Below are 23,235 nucleotides of genomic sequence, written 5' to 3'. Positions count from 1 at the left end.
CTCAGGGGCAGCTCAAGGGAAAAAAAGTCAGCCTTTCTGCCCAGACTTGAGGGCTGACTGGCACTGCAGAATATTCAACTAGACCAGAGACCTGTAGGAGATTTTCTATTGGGAGCACCGTATGGTATTGCAGAACAGATTGGATACATGCTTGGAAGTAAACATGGCTGAAGGTCGGGAAGGAGGGAGCTTAATCTCTCTAGACACTTTCTCAAGAGTACCCATATGTTCCTAGCTGTCTTACTTCGAGTGTTGCAGCCATGGGCGTCCATGAAGGAGTGGGCCATCCTCTCATCCTGCTGGAGAGTGCTCTGCTCTGTCATGCTGCAGTCTAAAGAGCTCAGCTTCCGACTCTTCTCCTGCCTGTAGGACATGGCTGCCTTGTTTATGGCCACCTTCTTCCTACTGTAGAGTTACAGAGAGAGGCGGGAGGATAGAGAGAGTGGGGGGGGGGGGGGGGCAGGGGGTAATAATTGGCAGAGGACAGCAGAGAAGGGGCAGAATGAGAGAAAGACAGGCAAAGAGATAAGGAAGAAAGGAAAGGAGGGCGAGTGAGGAGATGAGGAATTGGACTGAGGGGGAAATATAAGGTCTACAAGATTGAAACTGGACAAGGGGGAAAGTGCGATCTGGTGATAGCAAAAGATTGTCGGGGGTGGCGGTGGGGGTGTGGTATGGCGAAAGGAGAAGGAAGAAGGAAGGAAGGCGGGGGGGGGGGTCTATACTGGAGGATGGGGTGGAGATAGCAATGCTCATTTCCACTCTAGTAATCCTGGGACTACGAAGGGCAAGCAAGGGGAAGATGGCGTCAGGGTGTCGGGGTGGACGATGGAGAAAGGAGTAACTTACGGGTAGTAAGGGTAAGAATAGAAGTCCCTTCTGATTAGCATGAAGGAGGAGGTAAGGAGAGAGACAGAGAGTGAGAAGAAAAAAAAGAGAGAGGTGACTATGGTTTATCAAGATGGGCATCAGAGAGATAAATGAAGATGTTCAGTGCGTTGGAATGTTCCCAGCAAGCAATCATGAGGCAGGATCAAAGCCTAAAGGATGAAGAAAGAGCATGCTGCACCCAAACTCAGCTTTGGACCAATGAAATCTCCACATTTATACATTTTATGGCATATTGTATCTGTATTTGTGTTGCTGTATGTTCCCCTGCCATCTCTTAACCTCTTCTTGCAGTAACATGTTTGATTCCTAATGAGTTCTCATGTAAACATCATAGAATCATGGGTTAAACTGGAAAACAAATGTGTATTACAAAAAGCACAAACATAGATTATGTAATATATCCATGAATCAAAACATAGAAATAAAGCGTCGAACAGTGTTCTAATTTCCTGAAAAATGCACCTAATCTGATCAAAAATGTAATCGAAGGCAATAATTTCATAACTCGCCCCAATAAAAAAACAAAAAAAAAATGATGATGTCATATTTTGACAATTAATGTTATAATGTAAAATAAACTGTCCAAACACTGATTTCATGTAAATTATTATGTAGAATATGAAATGTTACCATATAGCATGGTACGTTGTTATCAGAAAAAGATGCATACGACTACAATAAGCCCTACTGTATGGTTATTGGTCAAGGATCGTCCATTAGACCAGAGTGGATTAAATTGACACTAACGTTAATCAAGTGAGCGATGAAGGCAAAACAGTGGATTTAAGCTCCAGTATATGTTCTATTTCATCAGGGGCAACAGTGGAATTTTTTTTTTTTTATAAAAACAGCAGTAATGGAGTTTTGCTGTTCGCTCACACTTGGCCCAGATGATCCGTGCCGTGTTTCAGCGCGATTGTCCCCCCCTCCCTCTTCCCCCGCAACCCAGGCCCGCTTACACTCACATTACTTGAAATGATCCAGGCCTCGGCTCGATTAGTTCTTGCTTACAGACGTCATCGCCCCTTCGAGATTTAGTTTTGTCTGACTGATTTTTAATATTTTCATTCGATCAGATCTGCAGTAAACACTCCTCCACATACGCATCAGACCACCGCGGACCCTTCGGCGGAATCTTTTTAAATGTCTGTCATGGGAACAGTCGTATATAAATAGTCTCATGACCTCCATCAATACTCACACTCCTGCCCGTACATGTGCATCCGTGCTTTAATAAAGACCACCTCTCTCAACAGGGCCACTGCCGGCAAACGTGCCGTGCCAGGGCGCGGAACAGTTGTAATCACACTAGTCAAACGGATTAGACTTTAGCCGTGAAGTGTGCTTGCTACATTTCCGATCATGTTAAGTGCATTACATTATTACAAATAATGACAGTATGCTGTGGGTGCTACAAGTTAGTGATGCCCAAATGAAGCTTCATGAATATTTTCTTTATTTTCTGAGCCAACTAGATCTCTGTTCATCAAAGGATTGAAAGCACACGAAATGCAGAGCGCCGTCTAGTGGCCTAAGAAAGTAAGTATGATTTATGAAGCTTCATTTAGCCATTGAGCCATTAAAAAAAAAAAAAATAAAAACACTTACATTACTTTACAGTGCACCTGCTTATTTCTGTAATCTTAACTGACTTTTATAATCTTTAATTATAAAAGTCTTCCAATTTTACATGTTCTAGTTCCCGCACTACCTGTCCACAAATGTACAGTATTTCCTATTGATATAAAATCACAGAGGGTTTACATGGCACTTAGTAGGCAGTGAACCTAGGTGTTCTTTTGTGTGCCAAACCTATCCAAAGCAGACGGAGCTCGCCGTGAGTTGGAGCAACCGAGGTCTGCAGAGAGCGATTTTGCAAGGTGTTATGATCTCTCGCCCTGTATCTTGAGCATCCATTGGCTTTAGGTCGCTGCTGCTGTCATTGCCAGTCAAAACAATTTTCATACTACAAGATTTGGACTAGCGGACAGGTCCAGATATTTAACCTGCTAAAAATCACTTGGGCATTTGCGAGGCATCGGTTCATCCCTCAGATCGCGTCTTTGAAAATTGTTTGTATAGAAAATGGAGGGTTGGTTAAAACCTATCCAAAATGTCCAGGCTCTCGCGTGAGCCTGTTGAAGCATGTGCAAGAAAAAAGTTGCACTTGCAGAAAGTGACAGTGTGATGCTGGCCCAGAGCCGAGTTTTAGTGTGCAGCACGCTCTTTTTTATATTTCTTCCTTTTCATTGCCTGCATTTGACCAGCACCCTACTGGATTATAGTGCAGGGGATCTCTAATTTTCCCACTGATTACAGAACCAAAAGAGATTTACATATACAGTCTGACTGTACATGAGTGACAATATCTGGTGGCTAAATATAAACATGTCTGCTGCTGTTTTCTCCATGTGGCTGTCTCGTTCCTAATGTGCCTGTGAGATTTGCCCACTGAATATTATCAGTCACTGCCTTCTTCCAGACATCCCATTCACTCTCCCTCTATTCTCTGTGAGAAAATTCCTCAGGGCACAGAAGTTACTCTTTCAAAAAAAAAAAAGCAAAAACAACCTTCCTAACCAATTACCAGCCCATCCACTGGCACCTCACAGCTGCTCGCCTCATGTAATTGAGTGGGCAATGGAATAACATGCCCCTTGATGAAATATTTCACACTCAGATGAGTGTTCCGCCATCGCCCGGCGAGCGAAGGAAGAATATACTGCAGGTGCGATCGACGACAAAGGTAATTTGGAAGTGGAAAGCGGCCAACAATTCCAGCGTGAGCAGGTTGTGTTTGAATGTGCTCAGCCAACATGCAGACCTTGAAATTAAAAGATGAGATGAAACACAAAAGCTTGGCTGAGGCTGCAGTGGGAGAGTTTAGGATTAATGCTCTACCATTCCACTAACTCTGGTTGTAATTCACTCTCATTGCCAAATGCTTTCTTCAATAGACCCTAGCTGCCAAGTGGGATAGAGATAAATGTACTCCTTTGGATAGGCTACACTGGACCAATACGACTTGAGACCGTAAATGTTTGACTGTAAAAAGGTCTATCTCACATCGACTGGCTAGCAGACACACACAGCGTTTTCACAGCCACTCACCCTTTCTTGACGATGATGACTATGGCCCCGAGAAGCAGAATGAGGACCACTAGACCGCCGGCGCAGGCCCCAAGGATCAGTCCCATGTCTTCGGCATGCTGGGATACCTCCAGAGCTCGCTTAGAGTCCTTACAGGCAGCTGCAGTGTGACAGAGAGGTGAGGAATGCTCTACATCTTACAAAGACATCCACTACTGATTATTCAGCTCTAATAGCAAAAACAAGATGCTATATGCAGTTGTTTGATATCAATAAATCATTGTCACACCATAAACAACGAAAACTGCTGCATGGAGATTGAAAGCGTCTGTGTCTGCGATTTCTTTACTGATTTATGGCACAAAACAAGAAAAGTGCCCTATGTGTTTAAGCAAATTGTTTTGCTCTAATCTGTCCAAAAGTTAGGATATATGTAAATGGAATTTCAGAAATACAGTAACAGTAGGTGAATGATGATGAGGTAAATATCGTGGTTTGGGTTAAAATAAGTTTGTTGCATAACTTTTGTACGTAACAAAAGTTAAAATAAGTCTACGTTGACTTTCACACAGGACCCAAACTGCGGTCCTCTGGGTGGAAATCCTGTGTTATCCACCTACACAGACTTCACTCTTTATACTACATTGCCTTTCTCCTAAGAGGAGCCCTGCACACCCTGGCTCAAAATTACGTGGGTTATATACTAATCACAGTGCATTACTTTTCATAGGTATGAGTACAAACAGTGAATGAGAACAGCCTCAATGCAGAAGTGCTCTGCTCAAATCTGCTCGGTTACTTCTTTAATGTCATTGTGAACCACTCATAGCATACGTGTGGGCCTACCTGATGTAATATTCTACATGTTGTGTCATCACTGTGGGAAGTTAGTGCTGCTTTTATTTCGTTCCATTGTGGGTATTTTTGAGGGCACCCTAACCCTTACTTTGTTACGGATGTAGCCTACATGCTGTTTCTCTAACCTGATGTATGGGTACCTGAGATTGCACTCTGTTCAAATACTTACATAACCACTAAAAAGTCTCACTCACATACAAAGTAATTATCATGCATTGAGCTGCCTGGTGATAATATCTTCATAGAACCTATCACCGTAATGCTTCACGTTCAAGTCTAATTCATATAATACGCTATCAGCTATGGATACAAACAGGTTGGTGATGCTACAGATCCTAATGGAGTCTCCTGCAGTAATTCTGCGATAGTTAGTGCAGTGCACAGGATAAGGCTCCTCACTCTGCGGTGTGAAATTCAGACAAGCCGGGGAGGGATTGGGGTGTGTTAGAGGTCACCACAGATCCAGCCAGAGCTTTAACAGGAGAGACAATAGTCAGCAAGCTAGTGTATTACTTATTATTAGACGGTATCAAAGAGGGCTCCAACACTATTTCGGTGCACTGGTATCAGCAGGGGAGCAAGAACTGTTTGGCTCTGGTTATCTCACCAAACTGATGCATGCTCTCATTCAGGCAGCTATTTCCCTCCTACCCATATGTCACAGTCTCAGTGCATTTCTGTCTGCATTACCATCTCAGCTAGCCAAGAGCATGAAATCTCCCTCTATATGAATCATCTGGGCTCCCTGTTGTATTGTATCCAAAGGTGAAAAAAGGCTATTAAGTATGAATGAATGGAAGGAGTATTAATACACTTATTTTCATTAGCAAGCCGTCTCCCTGATGGGAAACAAAGAAGGTGGAGAATAAAACAAAATGCAGAGAGATGGAATCATTTAAGGGTCTCAGGCATGTCTCGGCGAACCGAATTGGACGACATTGCTGTATTTTAACAACGCAGTGATGCTTCACAGGGGGGTATTGTCTTTTGTCTGTCTCTTGTGAAAACAGAGGAAAGAAAATCCTTCACAGCGAGGCAGAATGCTGAGTTTGGCATGATAAGCTGCAGATTGATGGTGACTATAGCTCCTGGCAGACAATACAGCATGACAGCCATGCCATAATCACACAAATCATGCTGGGTGAGTCATTCTGCTTTTAGGGCCATATTTAGAAATTGGCTATCACAATACAATTCATTGCACCAAAAAAAAAAAAAAAAAAAATCCAGCAATGGTCCTGCAAGGAAATCCACAGGGATAACATTACACAGCATATTACAGAGGAATGCTTTCTGTAATGTGTTTTATGATGACCCTGGTGGAGGCCATAAGCTGAAATGTGCTAATTGGTTGTTCTTCATACTGTAAGAGTTGCTGGAGTTTTGACGTCTTCTCCTTCTCAAAAGCAGCAAGGAATGGCTTAACTGGATTTGTTCAGGATGTATTTAAGGTTCATATTGTAAAAAGTGATACTTCCATCTTTTTTTTTTATTTACTATTAAGCAGGTTGAGTTGCCTATACTGTATATAGGTAGAAAGTCTAGTTACAGTGCCGTTGCTGTCATTCCCGGTCTGCAATAACAGTGCAGAGACACAGAGAGCACAGATGAGAAAGAACCAGAAACACTCATCGCTAGGGCTGTGCAAGACCAGAATGTATCATTTATGGTGAGAAGCTAGCTAATGATAGCATTAAGTGAAGTAGAATCAAACAACACCAGGAAACAAAACCCTAGGATCTTAGAAACAGGTTGGGGGCACTTTAAGGAAAAAAGGTTGAAAACCACTGAAACCCAAAACAGAAGTACGCACCTGAAAATGAGCATGATATGGGACCTTTAGGTTTCATCGACAATGGCTCGACACTGATCCAAAAAAGGAGCAAATAAAAACCTTTTTTCCATGGAAGATAAACTCAGAGCAGCAGGATGTTGAGTATGGCATAAATTCTGTATGTGTCAGGGCTGTTAGGGCAGTGGAAATAATGCTAGCTTCACCAAGACAACTGGAAAACATTGACTTTGCATTACCATCAAACAGCAACATTAAAAGGGGGCAGATCAGAAAACAATTTACTGAAATCACATTTTTCTATTTGAAACCCACTTGTCTAATATAATCTGTTTTAACTAAAGGTGTGTGCCACTTGATCCAGCTGTCACAAAGATTTTATTTTATTCATGAATAAAAGCCTCCTCTTGTCGCAGAATGGTTAATCTTTTTAAGACAATTTGATTTGAAATGAACATGTTCTCGCTGTTCTTTAGTGTCTAATGTTGGCCACATTTCATCTGAAGACAAAAAAAACAAAGAAAAAGCGTGCGGCTGGCATGGGAAAAACACACTCGCTGCGGAGGCTTGGCCAGGAGCTCCGGTGAACACAGCTGGCAGCATCTGTTTGTGGGAAGCTGGCAAGAGAAAATCAAAAGCAGCCAGGAAGGGTCTTAAAGGGACTTCTGTGTCACCTCTGTGGGAACTGAGGTAACATCAGCATGTCCTCTGGGCCTGCCTGCCAGTCGTATATGCACAACTACAGTAAAAAATTACTCCTATAAATATACCTGCAAAACATCCCTTCCACGTATGTGACACGCAGGCAGACTATTGTGAGGCACGATTCTTTGATGTCATCGCACTTCAGATAAGAAAGAGTTCAGGGAGAGGAATCCAATTTAGCTGCCACCTTTCTCAAGAGCACTACAAACTTCAGACATAATTCAGTGGGGAGGAAAGGGGGAACAACTTCATTTCACCCTCTGTCTCTCTCCCTCTCTCCTTTTGTTTGAACTGAGAGCCTTCTATCTGTGTCTGTCTCTCAAGCAAACACTCCTGGTCGCTTCCTCTCTCAGGGAGAAAAACGGATACATTGCCGCGTTCTGGATTTCAAAGCCTTCCGAACCCAAGAGGGGTTTGCCAAAATGTCAGTGTCGGAGATTCAGAAGGAGCAGAGAGAGAACACAGATGCGTGTTTGCTTTCACCTTTCCTCCTGTGTCTCTGGTGAGGGGAGATTGGCAAGAGGGCTTCCTCCCTGCAGCACCCACAACAACACTTAGTCTGTGTCAGATCCCCTAAGCGGCAGCCTGAGCCAGGATAGCTGCCGAAGTCTTTGACATGCACCCTGTTAAAATGTCCTACAGTGGTTACGTGTCACAATTTCACTAATTCAACATCATGTTAGCCATGAAAGAGAATCTGTCTTACCCATGTGCCCCTACTAATGTGGTAGCATAGTATAGCTTGATATAACCTGCTTCTTATTTTCACACCCTCATTACAATAAATAATGATAATGTTTTCTACAGCAGCTTAATTGCTGAGACATGGGGATACCACACTGTTTAACAAAGGAGTCCATGGGACAACCACATGAGCAGACAGATGTTAAACAAGTACCCAAAATCACCTCAGTATTCTCACTTATTATAATCATTATGCTCCATTATAATCTTCCAATCCATGTCACTGCATATACAACTGGATATATTGCAACCACAAAGTGGCTCTGCAAACACAAAACCTCACAACTACAACTAAGTTAAGTTGATAACTGTAATCTTCATTTTTACTTTCACCTCAGAGTAAGTGATTGAGGGAAAAGGCTTCAATCAGGTTCACAACCTGTCTGATTGCTAATGATGTTTGCCCCAGGACCCCAGCTGTAAAGCTGTCATTAAGAACCCTGCAAGCCCATACTTTAACAATGAAGCTGATGAGTGAATCATATTAATATTTCTTACACAGTTTTGTTGATTCTGATTGGTCAATTACAGCATTCTAGTCTGTTATTAAATCTAAAGTTTTTTCAAACACTAACTTTTGACCTGGTAACACCTGAGGGTTTGACTAATACCTGGAACAATCATTCCCATCCCATAAGGGGCAAGGCCTTATGCAATGGAAACATTGATTCAGTACTCCAGTAAATAGGATGGAGCTTGGATATGACTTGGCAATGGGGATATTTGTATTTTATGAACCCCAGCTACAAGCCAGAAAGCTAATGCTACCTTTATGCTAGCAAGATTCAAAGTCAATAACAGTGCGCACGGTTGACAAACAATGAATATTATTTGACAGTATGATTAACAACAAGACAAGCTATCCAGCCATGTCACTGTCCCCAATCACTATCAAGATGTTCAACAACGATGATAAGCCATGTGTAACGTTACTGTTGAAGAAGTAGTTTACAGGGAATGGGATGTGAGATGATCACTGTGATACAAAGTTCAGATGGGCACAGTAATGCAGGTTGTGTGTAGCTGTGTAATAAGTAGCTGTGTTATAAGCAGGATGATGCTTAGAATAATTCAAATCCTGCCTTCCCCTTTCTGGGTTTTGATTTGCAATAATAACAACCAGCCATTTCTACAACAGGGGTTCCCAAACTTTTCCATGCCAAGGCCCCCTAAACAGCATTAGCTTCTGGCCGGGGACCTCCTTTGCAAACCCACCAACAATTCTACAAAATATATCACACATCAATTTTAAGGACGTTTTTGTTTGTTGGTAGAAGCAAATCCTCTCTTATTGTGTGAAGTTTTTTAACACAAGCAATATGGCATGAAGCTAAAAATGATGCCTTCAGGGCTCACTCGGGAACGGTAGCTTGCTGTGTGAATGCAGCAGATTGCCTGACCAAATGATCTTCTTTACGTCTGAAGAAGTCTGCTGTTTTTTCAGCCTCTGCAAGATGTTTTTGTATCAAGTGACGCTGGAGTTCTAAAGGTTGTAAACACTCGTTTTAGAGGATCTCCAGACAGAGCACACATTTCAGGAAATCATGGCCATTTTTCTGTATTTTCTGTGGCTGCAGAGCAATACTTAATGTATTCTGCCTTATACCTTCTGATTTTAGTCGGCCAGGAGTTCTGAGGCTTTTTGCAGCAATGTCCTCCACAGCAGGGCTATTGGTCTGTTCCTTTGGTCTCTTCCTTGTCAAAAGCCTTTCCATTTTGAGCTAGCTTGAGGAACAAAGCAGCTTGATAGGTCTATACATGATGTCATGGTGTCATGAACAATGTTGCAGGCAATGTTCTGTTATTATAAATTATATTTTATAATTATGCCTTTAAAAAAAAAAAAAGATTATATTTTGTAATAATGATTAAAAAATTAGATTATATTAGTCTTTCCTTTTTTTCCCTCATCTTTCCTACAATTTCCTGAGGCCCCCTAAAGCCCCCTGGTTGCCCCCCATGGGGCGGCGGCCCCCACTTTGAAAACCATTGTTCTACAATATCTCTTATTTATCAACCTTTAAAGTTGGTGGGCTTTAATAAGGACAACTCGGGAAAACAGTCACAATGACATGTATAACACCTCCAATATGTGCATGTGTATTGTCAACAGTAAAGCAGCACACATACTAAATCAGGCGTTTTTGGCGAAAATGCCACTCCTAGTATTCATTTTGAATGTGGTAAGTGTGTTTAGGCTATGCTGGAAAAAAATGCAGAAGAAGTGAGAAGTTGAAAGAGAATCAAATTATGGGGTAAAGCAACCCAACGCGACACTGCAGTGGCCAATCATGTAACCTACTGACGATCAGAGTAGACACAATGGATTTTAACACAGTCAAAACACACCGTAATGACAGACCTTGTATCCTTGTTAGTTATTGTAAGTAAATGTGTTTTTTCAAATCTGTCAATGCGGACACACAACCCCTTGTTTCCACAAACGCAAATACACTGAATAGTCATTGCTGAAAAGTATCAGAATACTGTAAGCTGGTTAGTGCAATATCTCATTCAGCATGTCTTTCATTGGTCTTCCTGAACAGATTAAGCATGTTACTGAGATTAATACCCATATATCTTTAGGATGGGGGCTGGGTATGGCTGAAGTTTTTGTGATGTTATTACAAATGCCAATGTGAATTTGAGTGAAGTTTTCTAACTTCAGGAACAGAAGCTGAAGGATCTAATTTTACTTTGGCCTCTCAACTTCTTCTGATATTTGCAATTGCCATAAAGTTAAGGCTCCACATGAACTAAAAGAAGAGCACTATCATCGTGTTTCATTCTGTAAAGCCATACGCCAATTTGTTTAGCTCACAATGAAAAAGTCACAAAAGATAGCCCAGCAGATAGCCTTTGTGCTTGTTAATGGTAAACCGAATTATAATTAATATGAAAATGATTTATCAATGTGAAAATGTTCATAAAGCAACTTCAACACTGAAAAGGAAAGCAGGTGTTACCTTTGCGAGCAATCCGAATGCAGTTTATTCTGGTCTCCTGTGAGTAAAAGAAAACGCTGTGTTAATTCATTTGTCTTGATATCACAAAGGCACAATGGTTAGCAGGAAAATGACCACAGTGCAAGTTAATTATGAGTCAGTCTATCCAAATCCACAACCTTGGCTAAACCCTACAACACAGGCTGCCTTGTGTGTCAAAGTCAGCCTGACCTTTCCTATGTCGAGGAAATAATTGAAATTTCCAAACGGATGACACTTTTTGTAATAAGAGAGATCTCTGCATCCCTTCACCATGTGAGGTCTGTCACCGGGTCCACCGATTGGCTCCATCACCCCTCTAAAGCAGTCACCTCTATCCTGGAGATAGAGGGGCATGTTACCAAATTACAATTTAAGGAAGTTAAATCAGCCTTTATGGGCAATTATGCTAATCTGTGCTCTGAGATTGGAGTCAAAAACCTTTAACCTAAAACAGTTGCCAAATTAGCTCTTTTAATTGGAAATCTGTTTCAAGTGGATTCTCATCTCCTCTCATCTCTTACAGTGGCAGACACGTCATATTTACTCCCACCCAGGGGTTATTTAGGCAGCCGCAGGTGGTATGTCATGTGTCATCCTGTCCTCTGTCAAGGTATGCTTTTGACCTTTTTGGAACTGACACCTGTGCTCGTCAGAGCAGCAGTCAGATGCAAATGAGCCTAAAATCGTGTAAAGAAAAGGGATATGCAGGAAATTGAAGAAACCTGATCCCTGGGGTGGATTTTGATAACATTTGATTTCAGTATTGGATCTGCTAATCAAATCTGAGTCCTTTCTTATCTTTCACAGAATCCACTGTTATGAAGTTATGAATAATACAAAAACTCAAAGATTCAGTTGAGATAGGTAACCATGTTTCGTTGTAAGAGTGTATATAAACACAGCAGATATGAGTCAAGAATTGAATATGTCCCCTCAGGGACAACAGAACATGCTGAGACAGCATTGACAAACCTTATCATTCATCCTCCTCTTAGCTCTGTTTTTGGTCTCCCCCAACTCCCCAGCTAGTTGCTAACAGTATGCTATTTTTGTGCTATGTAGGTAGCGTACAGTAACGCCTCGTGTCCACAGTTTTGTTTTGTGCCCCCTGGTGTTGAACACAGATCAATGCATCTCTTCACAGATGGGGAAAAAAAATCCCCAGCCAGTCCACCCGGAGCATTAATGAAACCAAAAACAATGCAAAATAAAAGTATAATAATAATAATAAACTCTCTATAATAATAATAATAATAATAATAATAATATTAATAAACTCTTATCTTTTGCTTCAATTTAGGTGTTGTAGCCTTTGCTAACCTTATATTCTAGCAAAATAACATTACTTAAATTCACAATGTGTTAAACTAACTTAACTAGTTTCTTATATAAAATGACCCAATTGGACGATAAACATAGTCAAACAACTTAATTTCAGGAAAAAGCTTGTTAGCTTATTTGCTAATTGAAGATTTCGGACAGATACACTATATGCTGCAGGAAGATAGCACTGTATGCTAAGATACATGCTAACTTCTTGAGCATCGTATGCCACAGGAATTAAGCATATAATGTGGCATACAATGTGGCATACAGTGCATATGGTTCGTCTGAAATCTGACACAAGAGTGCAAATATTTTAATGTACAACAAACAGAAGGAGGAGTTGTACAAACACATCAAAGATTTTGTATGTTCCCACAGGAATGAATGGACTTCAGGTTGGCTCACATACTGTACGTACACAGAGCTATGTGAAAACGAGGCATGACTTTGTCTTTTATAATGAAAACATCTGCCTGCTGCTGGATATGGGAAATTGATAAGAGCAGTTACACAGAACCCAAACAGTTTAAAGATGCTAAAGTGCTAACAGAGCTGTGTGGAACTGCAGTCAGGTGATAATTATCATCTGTGAGTTTGTAACTACGAGCGATACTTTCACTGTACCTGGAGTGCAGACACTGACTTGTGAAAACTGCTGGCTTGCTTAGATACAGAATGAACATTAATTAACCATAGCTGATATAAACTGCCAGCAATATTTGCTATTCAAATGAAAGCAGTACTGTCTAAAAGAGAAATGCCTGAAACCTGATGTTTTCGTACATTACTCTTTGCTAATAAAAAAGAAGACAAGGACAGATAAAATATACAATAATAGATCTGTTAGCTTAGCAAAGGTGGTTATTTTTTTCTGGAGCTGGATTAAAGAGACATCAAAACCCAACCATACCTAGTATGCATGTCAGTATATCCACTAAGTGAAAAACTGGGAGGAGTGACAGGTAATTCCAGATGATGAGTAATGGTAAACGCAACAGAGGGTTGAAAATGAAATATCTAATGTTTTTATTTTTAGTATAACACAAGCCCCCACTACAGCGACTGCCTGGCTGATCCAATACGGAAGTGCCAAAAAGTGAAGTTCTCTGAGTGTCCACTAGGTTTGTATAATAGAGCAGTTTCTCATCGACCCCCATGTTAAACAGGCCGTTTTCACAGCATAATTAAACCTGTTTAAGACCTGGTACAAAAAAAAAAACACCAGTTTACCAGGCTAGTTTTTATTTTATTGGAGGTTAAAGTTTATGAATATGAATATGGATCAAGTTGAGAGAACAGACCCTGACAGGTATGCTATGTCCATTTTTTATACAGTCTATGGTGTAACATAGTTATCTAGATATCGACTCCTACATACTTGATAAAACCTGCGAAAATACAGGGAGAAAAGTGTGTGTTGTTTCCTGATTGTGTGTTTAAAAAGAAACTGGCTGCACCAATCAAACTTTAAAGCCCCAACGAAGGCACATCTGCCAAAGCAATTACTGCTTCAATTCAATGGCAGCCTATGGTCCACAGTAAGCCTCCTACTTCTAATTTATTCACGGTAATTGTCAAAATGATATTATTTTTTCTTCACCATAGTTTAGAAAGTAGACTGGAGATGAAAATGTTTTCAAAATGATCAACATGAATTATTATATTCTGTCTGTTGTGTTGGCTGATTTCTGGCTCAGATCTGATCTTAAGTTGGCTTGGCATTTTTCAGTTAGAGCACTCAGCGCTTCCCTCCAACATCCCACCCTCTTCCCTCTGCCTGACCTCTGACGGTCTATTGAGAGAGAAATGCTGGTGCCATGCGATGTCTGAATTTTTGGACCTCCAACTAGGCAAAGTTCACTATAATGCCTCCTACTAACCTCCTACTAGTCAATTCGGGGGAGATCGGCCAACCCCCCAATTTGCTAGTAGGAGGTTCCTCTCTGACAGGTATTCCAGTGCAGTTTGCCTAGTTTGACGTTCAGAATTTTGGATTTCCCATGGCACTTGAAAGCAGCATGAGCAGCGCAAGTGAAACAGAGCAACAAATGACAGGCAGGAAGCTCAGCAAATCAGATTGGTCAGATTTTTATCAGAAATATATGAGAACTGAATAATTTTGAGTTTCAACCCCTGGTGGATTTATTTTACATTTTAGTGTGCCATACGCTTATTAGGAGCATTTGAAGATCACAAAAGAAAAGTTTAAAAACCCCCCAAAAGGTAAAAATAGCTTTAAGGGAGAATTAGCCCAGATGGGGGTCCATGATGGGAAAAGCTCACTGCTGATGTCAGACATAGTGTGTCAACTCTGACCTGGACCAAAGGCTTCAAGGCCCACCTTGCAGCTCACGGGGGAAACTGGCTGCATCCGCTCAAGAATTGGGTAGCGATAGATAAAGCTGATATCAAGATGAGAAGCTGAAGGCAGGCAGGCGCATAAGCTCCATATGGGCCTAATGATTCTGCACACTGGCCAGCACTTTCCGTATTCATGCTTCAGTCACTTTTTCAATTGCTAAAGGAGTTCCTTTTTAGAGCGTTTTAAGCCTTGGACGCAGTCTTTGATTTTCCACACAAAGAGAAAGTTTCTTAAAGTTTTTAAAGAGCTTATATGAAGCAATCTGACAAACGGACAAAACATGCAAGAGTACACATTGTAATTTTCTGTGAAACGCTGCTAAGAGTCATTTGCCCACTTTTCTCTTGTGGTGTTTTTGAGAAATTTTTATTGAAAACTAATGCAACACTAAGAACAATTTTACCAGTGGGAACAATCAACCCAAAGCCATCCTAAAAATGCATAACATACCTCACCTAATTTGGTACAAAATACAGTCTCATTAACAGTAGCAGTAGGACTGCTTTGTCTTTCACAGCACCTTCAGCCTCTCTTCCCTGCCTCCTGACTTCCATGAAACAAATCGAAACTGACTGTCAAAGTTACTTGAGCCTTGTCAGGCTCCTTCGTCTTCGTTCTTACCCCTCTGAAGTTGCTGGTGGCCTGGAAGTAGATGAGGTAGTTTTTGGTGGGGTCTAAAGGGGTGTTCCAGTAGCCGTTGTAGGTGTGGTTGTCGCCCACGGTGAAGGGCGTGGCCTCGGGCAGACTGCTGGGAGCCAGCTCAGCCGTGTAGTAATGTTGGGCCCCTTTGGCCTGCGCCTCGCTGTGGGAGTTTGGTGTGGGGAAACAGTCGACGCCACCCAGCTCCCTCCTCCTCACCCGACGGGAGCCATCCTCCTCCACCACCACCACCTGGTAGGCACTGGAGGAGCACAAAGTACTACTGAAGCAAAAAAAAAAGTGCTGGCATCATACTATACAGTCAAATACACACAAAACTATATGACAAAACAATATTTTGTGCATTGTATGAGATAAAGCCTGTAAACTGTAATGGCTGTTTAAAACAAAGTTTGAGTGATACATTCACTGTCTTTGTTTTCTATTTCAAATACATTTCCCTTACCTGAGGATTTATTCACAGCCTGTCTGATTTTCTGACTGCTCGGGTTTCTCCCCTGATCACTTTTTTTTAAAGCAGTGCCACAAATTCCAGATCTCCTCAATTTATATGGTGATTAAAATATTATAATTAATGTTGTCCCAAACCACAATTTCCCCCTTTGTTAGTGATTCAACACTTGTGTGTAATTGTGCCCATTCTTCTGATGGATAAAAAACAGAGATGTGTACAAAACTATGTTTTGTTTTTATGGAAACAACTACAATTATTATTATTATTATTTCAAGAAAACTGAATAGTATAAACTAGTGAAAACTAAAGTTTAAACTTTCTTTTTAAATTAAAGCCCTAGATCATTCATTGTATTATAGGCAGCGGTGGAATGTAACTACGAACATTAACTTAAGTACTGTACTTAAACTTTCAAGTTACTTGTACTTTACTGAGTATTTACATTTTCTGAGACTTTATATTTCTAAATCACAACATTTCAGAGGGAAATAATAGACTTTCTAATCCTCTACATGTAGGATTACATCTGTAAATGAATGTGTGGCAGTGGGGTGTGGTTAAGGTGTCGACTGCTGGAGGAGAGGGAGGAGTGGCTCGGCCGGTGATCAGACAGCTGGACAGAATCAGGTAATCAGTCAGCTATATAAGCACGTTTGTAACCTGGTTCTGTCTCTTGCAGTAGACTGGGTCCTATGGGAGGACCAGAGCGGGGACCGAATAAGAGGCAGCAGACGCCGGACCACGGCCGTCAGAGGGACGGCCGCTCGTCCGTACAGCTTTGAAAGACGTTGAGTCACGTTTGGGGGGGAGAAGAAGCCGGGAAATAAACGGTTAACCGCTGACAACGCTGTCTCTCTCATTTACCGTCTGTCCTGTGAGCAGGGAGGCTCACATCTGGCGCCTGAACAGGGACAATGTCGGAAGCCCAAAGTCAGCTGGCGCTGGCCCTCCAGCACCTGGCCGCGATGCAGGAGAGCACTACCGCTCTCCAGCAGCAGCAGTCCCGTGCCCTGGCCGACATCGCGGCGGCCCAGAGGGAAGATCGTGCTCTCCTGCAGGGGCTGCTGCAGCGCCCGGCCACCCAGCCCGACCCGGAGCCCAGTCGCGGCCGGCCTCCGCCTGTTGCCCTTCAACGGATGACAGCAGAGGATGATCCGGAGGCATTTCTGGACATCTTCGAGGGCACGGCGGAGGCGTGCGGGTGGTCGGAGGAGGAGAGGGCGGTCCGGCTTCTCCCCCTGCTTACAGGCGTGGCGCAGCTGGCCGCACACAGCCTGCCGGCGGCCTCTCGCCACGACTTTACCCACCTGAAGAGAGCCATCCTGGACCGGCTGGGCAGTACGCCAGAGGGACACCGGCGGCGGTTCAGGGGGTTCTCTTTTGAGGAAGCCGGCCGCCCCTTCGCCTTCGCGCAGCGGCTCCTCGACGCAGCGAGGCGCTGGCTCCAGCCGGGGACCCACTCCGCCGAGGACGTCGTTGGACAGGTGGCGCTGGAGCAGTTTATCGCCGGCTTACCCTCGTCCACCGCCAACTGGGTCCAGTGCCACCGTCCCCCCACCATCGAGGCAGCGATCGCCCTCGCGGAGGACCATCTCTCCCTTCCCCGGCGGAGCATGAGGGAGGAGGCCAGGCCAGCGGCGATCCCTGCGGGCCGTCCCACCCCGGCCCCGAGGAGGAGATTCCCGGCGGCCGCTGCACCGCACCCTGCCCCGCACACGCCCACACAGCCGGAACCCGCCCCGCTCTGGTCCACTAGTAACGCACTGCCTTCTGTTCCGCAGGGCCCAGCCTACGTGTCTGATCGACCGGCACCCCGGGGGGCTCCTCAGACGCCAGGGCAGGGGTGCTGGCGGTGTGGGCAGCCCGGCCATCTCCGGGCGGAGTGCCTCCTCATGGAGGTGGGACAAGTGGTGCGGGTTGCGGGACCGCCAGCTCCCTCCCCCGGTCCGGAAGGGACGTACCGTATACCGGTATGTATACAGGGGGGTACACACCAAGCTCTGCTGGACTCTGGTTGTGAACAGACCATGATCCACCAGCGCTTGGTTCGACCGGGGGCTTTGCTAGAGGCATCGTGGGTGAAGGTGAGGTGTGTGCATGGGGATATTCACGATTATCCGGTGGTGGCTCTAGAAATTCTTTTTAAAGGGAAAAAGCATAGAGTTAGGGCTGGAGTTAGTACTCGCCTCACGCACCCTCTAATCTTGGGCACGAATTGGCCGGGGTTTGCTAGCCTAGCGGGGGAAACTATGAGGGTGCGGTCACGTACGTCAGGGGAATGCGAGTGGTGTGCCATGCTTAGTGGTGAGACGGGGTGCCGCATCCCGACGCCGTCGGGGGGGGGCGTGGGGCCGGCAGATAGCCCCCATGGAAGATTTTCCACTTGAGCAGTCTCGGGATGAGACCCTCCGTCATGCCTTTAACCAAGTGATGAAAATTGATGGGTGCCAGGTCCACCCTAACACAGCACTCACTCACCCATATTTTGTTGTCATTAGGGACAGGTTATACAGAGCGAGTCGTGACGCTCGGACAGGCGAAGAACTCACCCAGTTGTTGGTGCCCAAAAGCCGTCGGGAAGCAATTTTCCAGGCGGCTCATCATAACCCCATGGCGGGCCACCTAGGCTATGACAAAACACTGAACCGGATCATGGCCCGATTTTATTGGCCGGGCATTCGCGCAGATGTAAGTCGGTGGTGTGCATCCTGCCGCGAATGTCAGTTAGTCAATCCGCCGGCCACCCCAAAAGCGCCGTTGCGCCCAATACCACTAATGGAGGTCCCATTTGATAGAATTGCCTTGCATTGCATTAGACCGGAGTGCACGGGGATATCGCTTTGTGTTAGTCCTAGTGGACTATGCAACCCGATATCCCGAGGCGGTGCCTCTGCGCAATATCTCTGCAAAGAGTGTTACACAGGCACTGTTTCAAGTTATCTCCCGAGTTGGGATCCCAAGAGAGATCCTGACTGATCAGGGCACATCCTTTATGTCACGTACACTACGCGAACTATACGAATTACTGGGCATCCGTTCCATCCGGACTAGTGTGTACCATCCCCAGACCGACGGCCTGGTGGAGCGGTTTAACAAAACGCTAAAGAACATGATTCGTAAGTTCGTGCACGAGGATAGCCGTAATTGGGATAAATGGTTGGACCCTCTGTTGTTTGCAGTGCGGGAGGTTCCCCAGGCCTCCACGGGATTTTCTCCCTTCGAACTCCTGTTCGGCCGAAAACCGCGGGGTGTCTTGGACCTGGTCAAGGAAAACTGGGAGGCGGGTCCAAGCACCAGCAAGAGCGAGGTGCAGCACGTCCTGGACCTGCGAGCAAAACTCCACTCACTGGGTCAGTTATCACGGAGAATTTGCTCCAGGCCCAGGAACGTCAGCAGCGTCTGTACAACAGAGGGGCAAAACTTAGACAGTTTTCACCGGGAGATAAAGTGCTTGTATTGCTACCATCATCACCAAGTGACAAGGGCCCTTTGTGGTCACACGGCGAGTGGGGGATGTTGACTATGAGGTTGTACGTTCAGACAGGGGCGGAGCCACACAGGTTTACCACCTCAACCTCCTTAAAGCCTGGAGGGAGGTGACTGCTGTTTCTCTGGCTACTACGGTGATCGAGAGAGATGAGTTGGGGCCGGAGGTGGCAAAATCGAACTATTCAGCACCGGTCCCCTTTGATGACCATCTCTCACCGAGCCAGATAGCAGATGTGGCCTCGTTGCAGCAGCGTTTTGCGGATGTGTTCTCGCCCCTGCCAGGACGCACAAGCCTCATACACCACCACATAGAAACACCCCCAGGTGTGACCGTGCGTTCACGACCCTATCGGCTGCCAGAACACAAGAGGAAAATGGTTCTGGCAGAGCTTCAGGCCATGTTGGAGATGGGGGTAATAGAAGAGTCCAACAGTGACTGGTGTTGCCCCATTGTGCTGCTTCGCAAGTCTGATGGGTCAATACGGTTCTGTGTGGACTATCGCAGGGTCAATGAGGTGTCCAAATTCGATGCCTACCCAATGCCCCGGGTCGACGAACTCCTGGATCGGCTGGGCACGGCTCGCTTTTTCACGACACTGGATCTGACCAAGGGCTACTGGCAGATTCCCCTGTCGCCGGAGTCCAGGGAAAAGACGGCCTTCTCCACTCCGTACGGTTTGTACCAGTTTGTCACACTTCCGTTCGGGCTGTTCGGGGGCCCCAGCTACTTTCCAGCGCCTCATGGACCGGGTACTGCGGCCTCACTCTGCATATGCTGCGGCCTACTTGGATGATGTAATCATTCATAGTGAGTCCTGGGAGCAGCCTATGCAGCAGGTGGGGGCGGTGCTCGAGTCTCTGAGGAAGGCGGGGCTCACGGCCAACCCGAAGAAGTGTGCGGTTGGACGGAGGGAGGTACGGTATTTGGGGTACCACTTGGGGGGCGGGCAGGTGCGGCCACAGGTGCAAAAGACCGCAGCAGTGGCGGCCTGCCCAACACCCAAGACAAAAAAGGAGGTCAGGAGGTTTCTGGGGCTGGCCGGTTACTATAGGAGGTTCATTCCGGCCTTTTCGGAGCTGACCAGCCCCCTCACCGACCTGACCCGAAAGGGTGCCTCAGATCCGGTCCAGTGGACGGAGCCGTGTCAGCTGGCGTTTGAGAGGGTGAAGCGAGCCCTCTGTGGGAAGCCACTCTTGTACACTCCTAACTTTTCTCTCCCTTTCATCCTGCAGACCGATGCCTCGAACAGTGGGCTGGGGGCCGTTTTGTCCCAGGAGGTGGAGGGGATCGACCGCCCCGTACTGTACATTAGCCGAAAGCTGGCTCAGCGGGAGGTGAACTACAGTACGGTGGAAAAGGAGTGCCTCGCCATACGGTGGGCGGTCGGGGCCCTCCGCTACTACCTCCTGGGGCGCTCATTCTCCCTCTGGTCGGACAATGCCCCGCTCCAATGGCTCCACCGCATGAAAGATGCCAACGCGTGGATCACCCGCTGGTATCTGGCATTACAGCCGTTCCGGTTCAAGGTGATCCATAGGCCGGGTAACCGCATGGTCGTGGCTGACTTTCTCTCCCGCTCCGCGGAGGGGGGGGGGGAGTGGGCTTGCGGCCGGTGGGATCCCGGCTTAAGTCGGGCGGTGGGGGTATGTGGCAGTGGGGTGTGGTTAAGGTGTCGACTGCTGGAGGAGAGGGAGGAGTGGCTCGGCCGGTGATCAGACAGCTGGACAGAATCAGGTAATCAGTCAGCTATATAAGCACGTTTGTAACCTGGTTCTGTCTCTTGCAGTAGACTGGGTCCTATGGGAGGACCAGAGCGGGGACCGAATAAGAGGCAGCAGACGCCGGACCACGGCCGTCAGAGGGACGGCCGCTCGTCCGTACAGCTTTGAAAGACGTTGAGTCACGTTTGGGGGGGAGAAGAAGCCGGGAAATAAACGGTTAACCGCTGACAACGCTGTCTCTCTCATTTACCGTCTGTCCTGTGAGCAGGGAGGCTCACAGAATGATACAAAATATTAACTCATAAATGTTGTACTTTTTATTTTTAAGTAAGATTTTGAATGCATCGGAGGTTTTATTTTTCACTCTTTGTCTAATCCTCACGCTTCCAAATTTGTGGACCTGGATTCCCGACTGTAATTGCAGTGTGGTGCTCAGTACGGTGACACAGCTGTCGATCGGCTGACGTGTGATTGGTTGGCATGTGGTGTCATTCCAAAAATGTCTGACATGGTGAGACAGGTTTCTCACTAGAGAGAGAGCAATATTTATATTCTTTTTTTTCCCTTTTGGCCGTTGTAAATTCTGTTCAAAATGTTCTTCATACATTGCACTTAGAATGGTATCTGCTACTACTACTCCACAAGCCTGGAGTAGTGGTTTCTGGCGCTACAAGAGAGCTCTTTGTGACTGCAGCCATAAATATCACACTGCGGAAGGAAGACTACCGAATGAATGCTGGCGTAGGAGTGAACAGTGTATTAGTTGTACCTGACTGGAGCCCCTCTCGCCAGCGCAGGGCGCAGCAGCACAGTGATGGTGCTCTCCGACTCACTCAGGGGAGAGGGGATGTCTTCGTAGTCAAACACCGGGGCTGAGGAAAGAAATAATGCAGGGAAGCCACAGAGAAGGGCAAAGGCAGAGTCAAAGGAGTTGAAACACTGTGGAAGAAATCATTTAAATCCTGCATTCCCAGAGAAACATCAAACATGTTTGGTTTAGATTTGAGTTTAAAGACATGTAGCTGCTCTTGGATATTTACGCAATCTTTCCGCCCCTACATGAAATAAAAAGTGTGCTATCTTTATTCATCACCCGCATATGTCCCCTGTGTGCTGTGGTGTGTGGAGGCCTCCCACACAGTGTCATTGACTGATGATGACTAGAAACAGCAGCCAACTACAGAGAAAACAAGAGGCCCTTATAATATAATTAGGACAGATCTCAAAGCTGCACAACCTCAGCAAAGCTCTGGGGATAATGAGGTTGAGTGCTCCCCTCTCTGTTTACTACAGGGAGTGAATTAACTGTGTGTATGTATGAGTATGTAGTGGAGCAAATGGCTTTCGTGGTACAACAGATAAGCCGAAACAAAAGGCCTCCACAATGGAATAGGAAATGTTTCTGCTACCGAGGCAGGGTGTTGCATTAATGCTTGTTGTAAAAATCTGCTTGTGTAACCCACCGTCTGAAAAACACACACTCACTGCTTGCAAACAACAGCTGAGGTCTGCATAATGCATAAAGCACAGAGCGGTGTGGGAGCCGGCGCATGTTAGGTGGTGAAATCCGACGTGAATTATGAAAAGACTAATAGTGCGACATTACACTTTCATGTTTGCTTCCAAAATCTGGCTTCCCACTGGGCTTTTCTGACGGCTGAGCCGGGAGAGAGCATGTGATACTGGAGGTTGAATACCTTGACGGCTGTGAGCCCACATAGACCACCTTCTAAACCAGATGGTACAGGTACAGATAAGAAAGAGGGTTGGAGAACAGGCGGCGTTATTTACAGTGAGGGGACATGGCAAATAAAGACCTCATGGTGTTTAGATCTGTGTTTTTTCATATTTAAATTTTTTATTTATTTATTTTTTAACTCAATTTACTTTACATATTCCGTAAAAGTCGACCAAGCTCCGTCTTTGCATCAGAAATGTCATCCTTCAGCACAACCCACTTTTGCACCTGTACTACAACCTGGAGGTTGAGTATAAAGCCTAAATACACTACAGCAAAACATAAAAAGTGCAAGATTATTATGATTATGATCATTCAGCTGCGTTTGTGCAAAAATGCTTCCCCTCTGATCCATAGGAACAGCTAGTGTGTTGTTCCAATCCAGTTATAATATGCAGCCCTCTTAGAGGATCACTC

General features: G+C 45.2%; 1 protein-coding gene across 1 annotated transcript in view; it reads right to left on the bottom strand.

Moving 5' to 3' along the window:
- ptprua (protein tyrosine phosphatase receptor type Ua) overlaps positions 1-23,235 on the bottom strand; it is a 169,020-nt gene that overhangs the window by 43,614 nt on the left and 102,171 nt on the right. Inside the window, exons 10-15 of the mRNA XM_083926147.1 lie at positions 21,850-21,952; positions 15,377-15,656; positions 11,047-11,083; positions 4,003-4,141; positions 850-879; positions 245-402 (exon numbers count right to left, since the gene is read on the bottom strand). Coding sequence (XP_083782273.1) covers positions 245-402; positions 850-879; positions 4,003-4,141; positions 11,047-11,083; positions 15,377-15,656; positions 21,850-21,952 — 747 coding nt within the window. The remainder of the gene's footprint in view (positions 1-244; positions 403-849; positions 880-4,002; positions 4,142-11,046; positions 11,084-15,376; positions 15,657-21,849; positions 21,953-23,235) is intronic.

Source organism: Echiichthys vipera (assembly GCF_963691815.1).
Source record: "Echiichthys vipera genome assembly, chromosome: 13".
In the NCBI taxonomy this organism is placed as follows: Eukaryota; Metazoa; Chordata; class Actinopteri; order Perciformes; family Trachinidae; genus Echiichthys; species Echiichthys vipera.
This window is presented reverse-complemented; position numbering and strand designations above follow the sequence as displayed.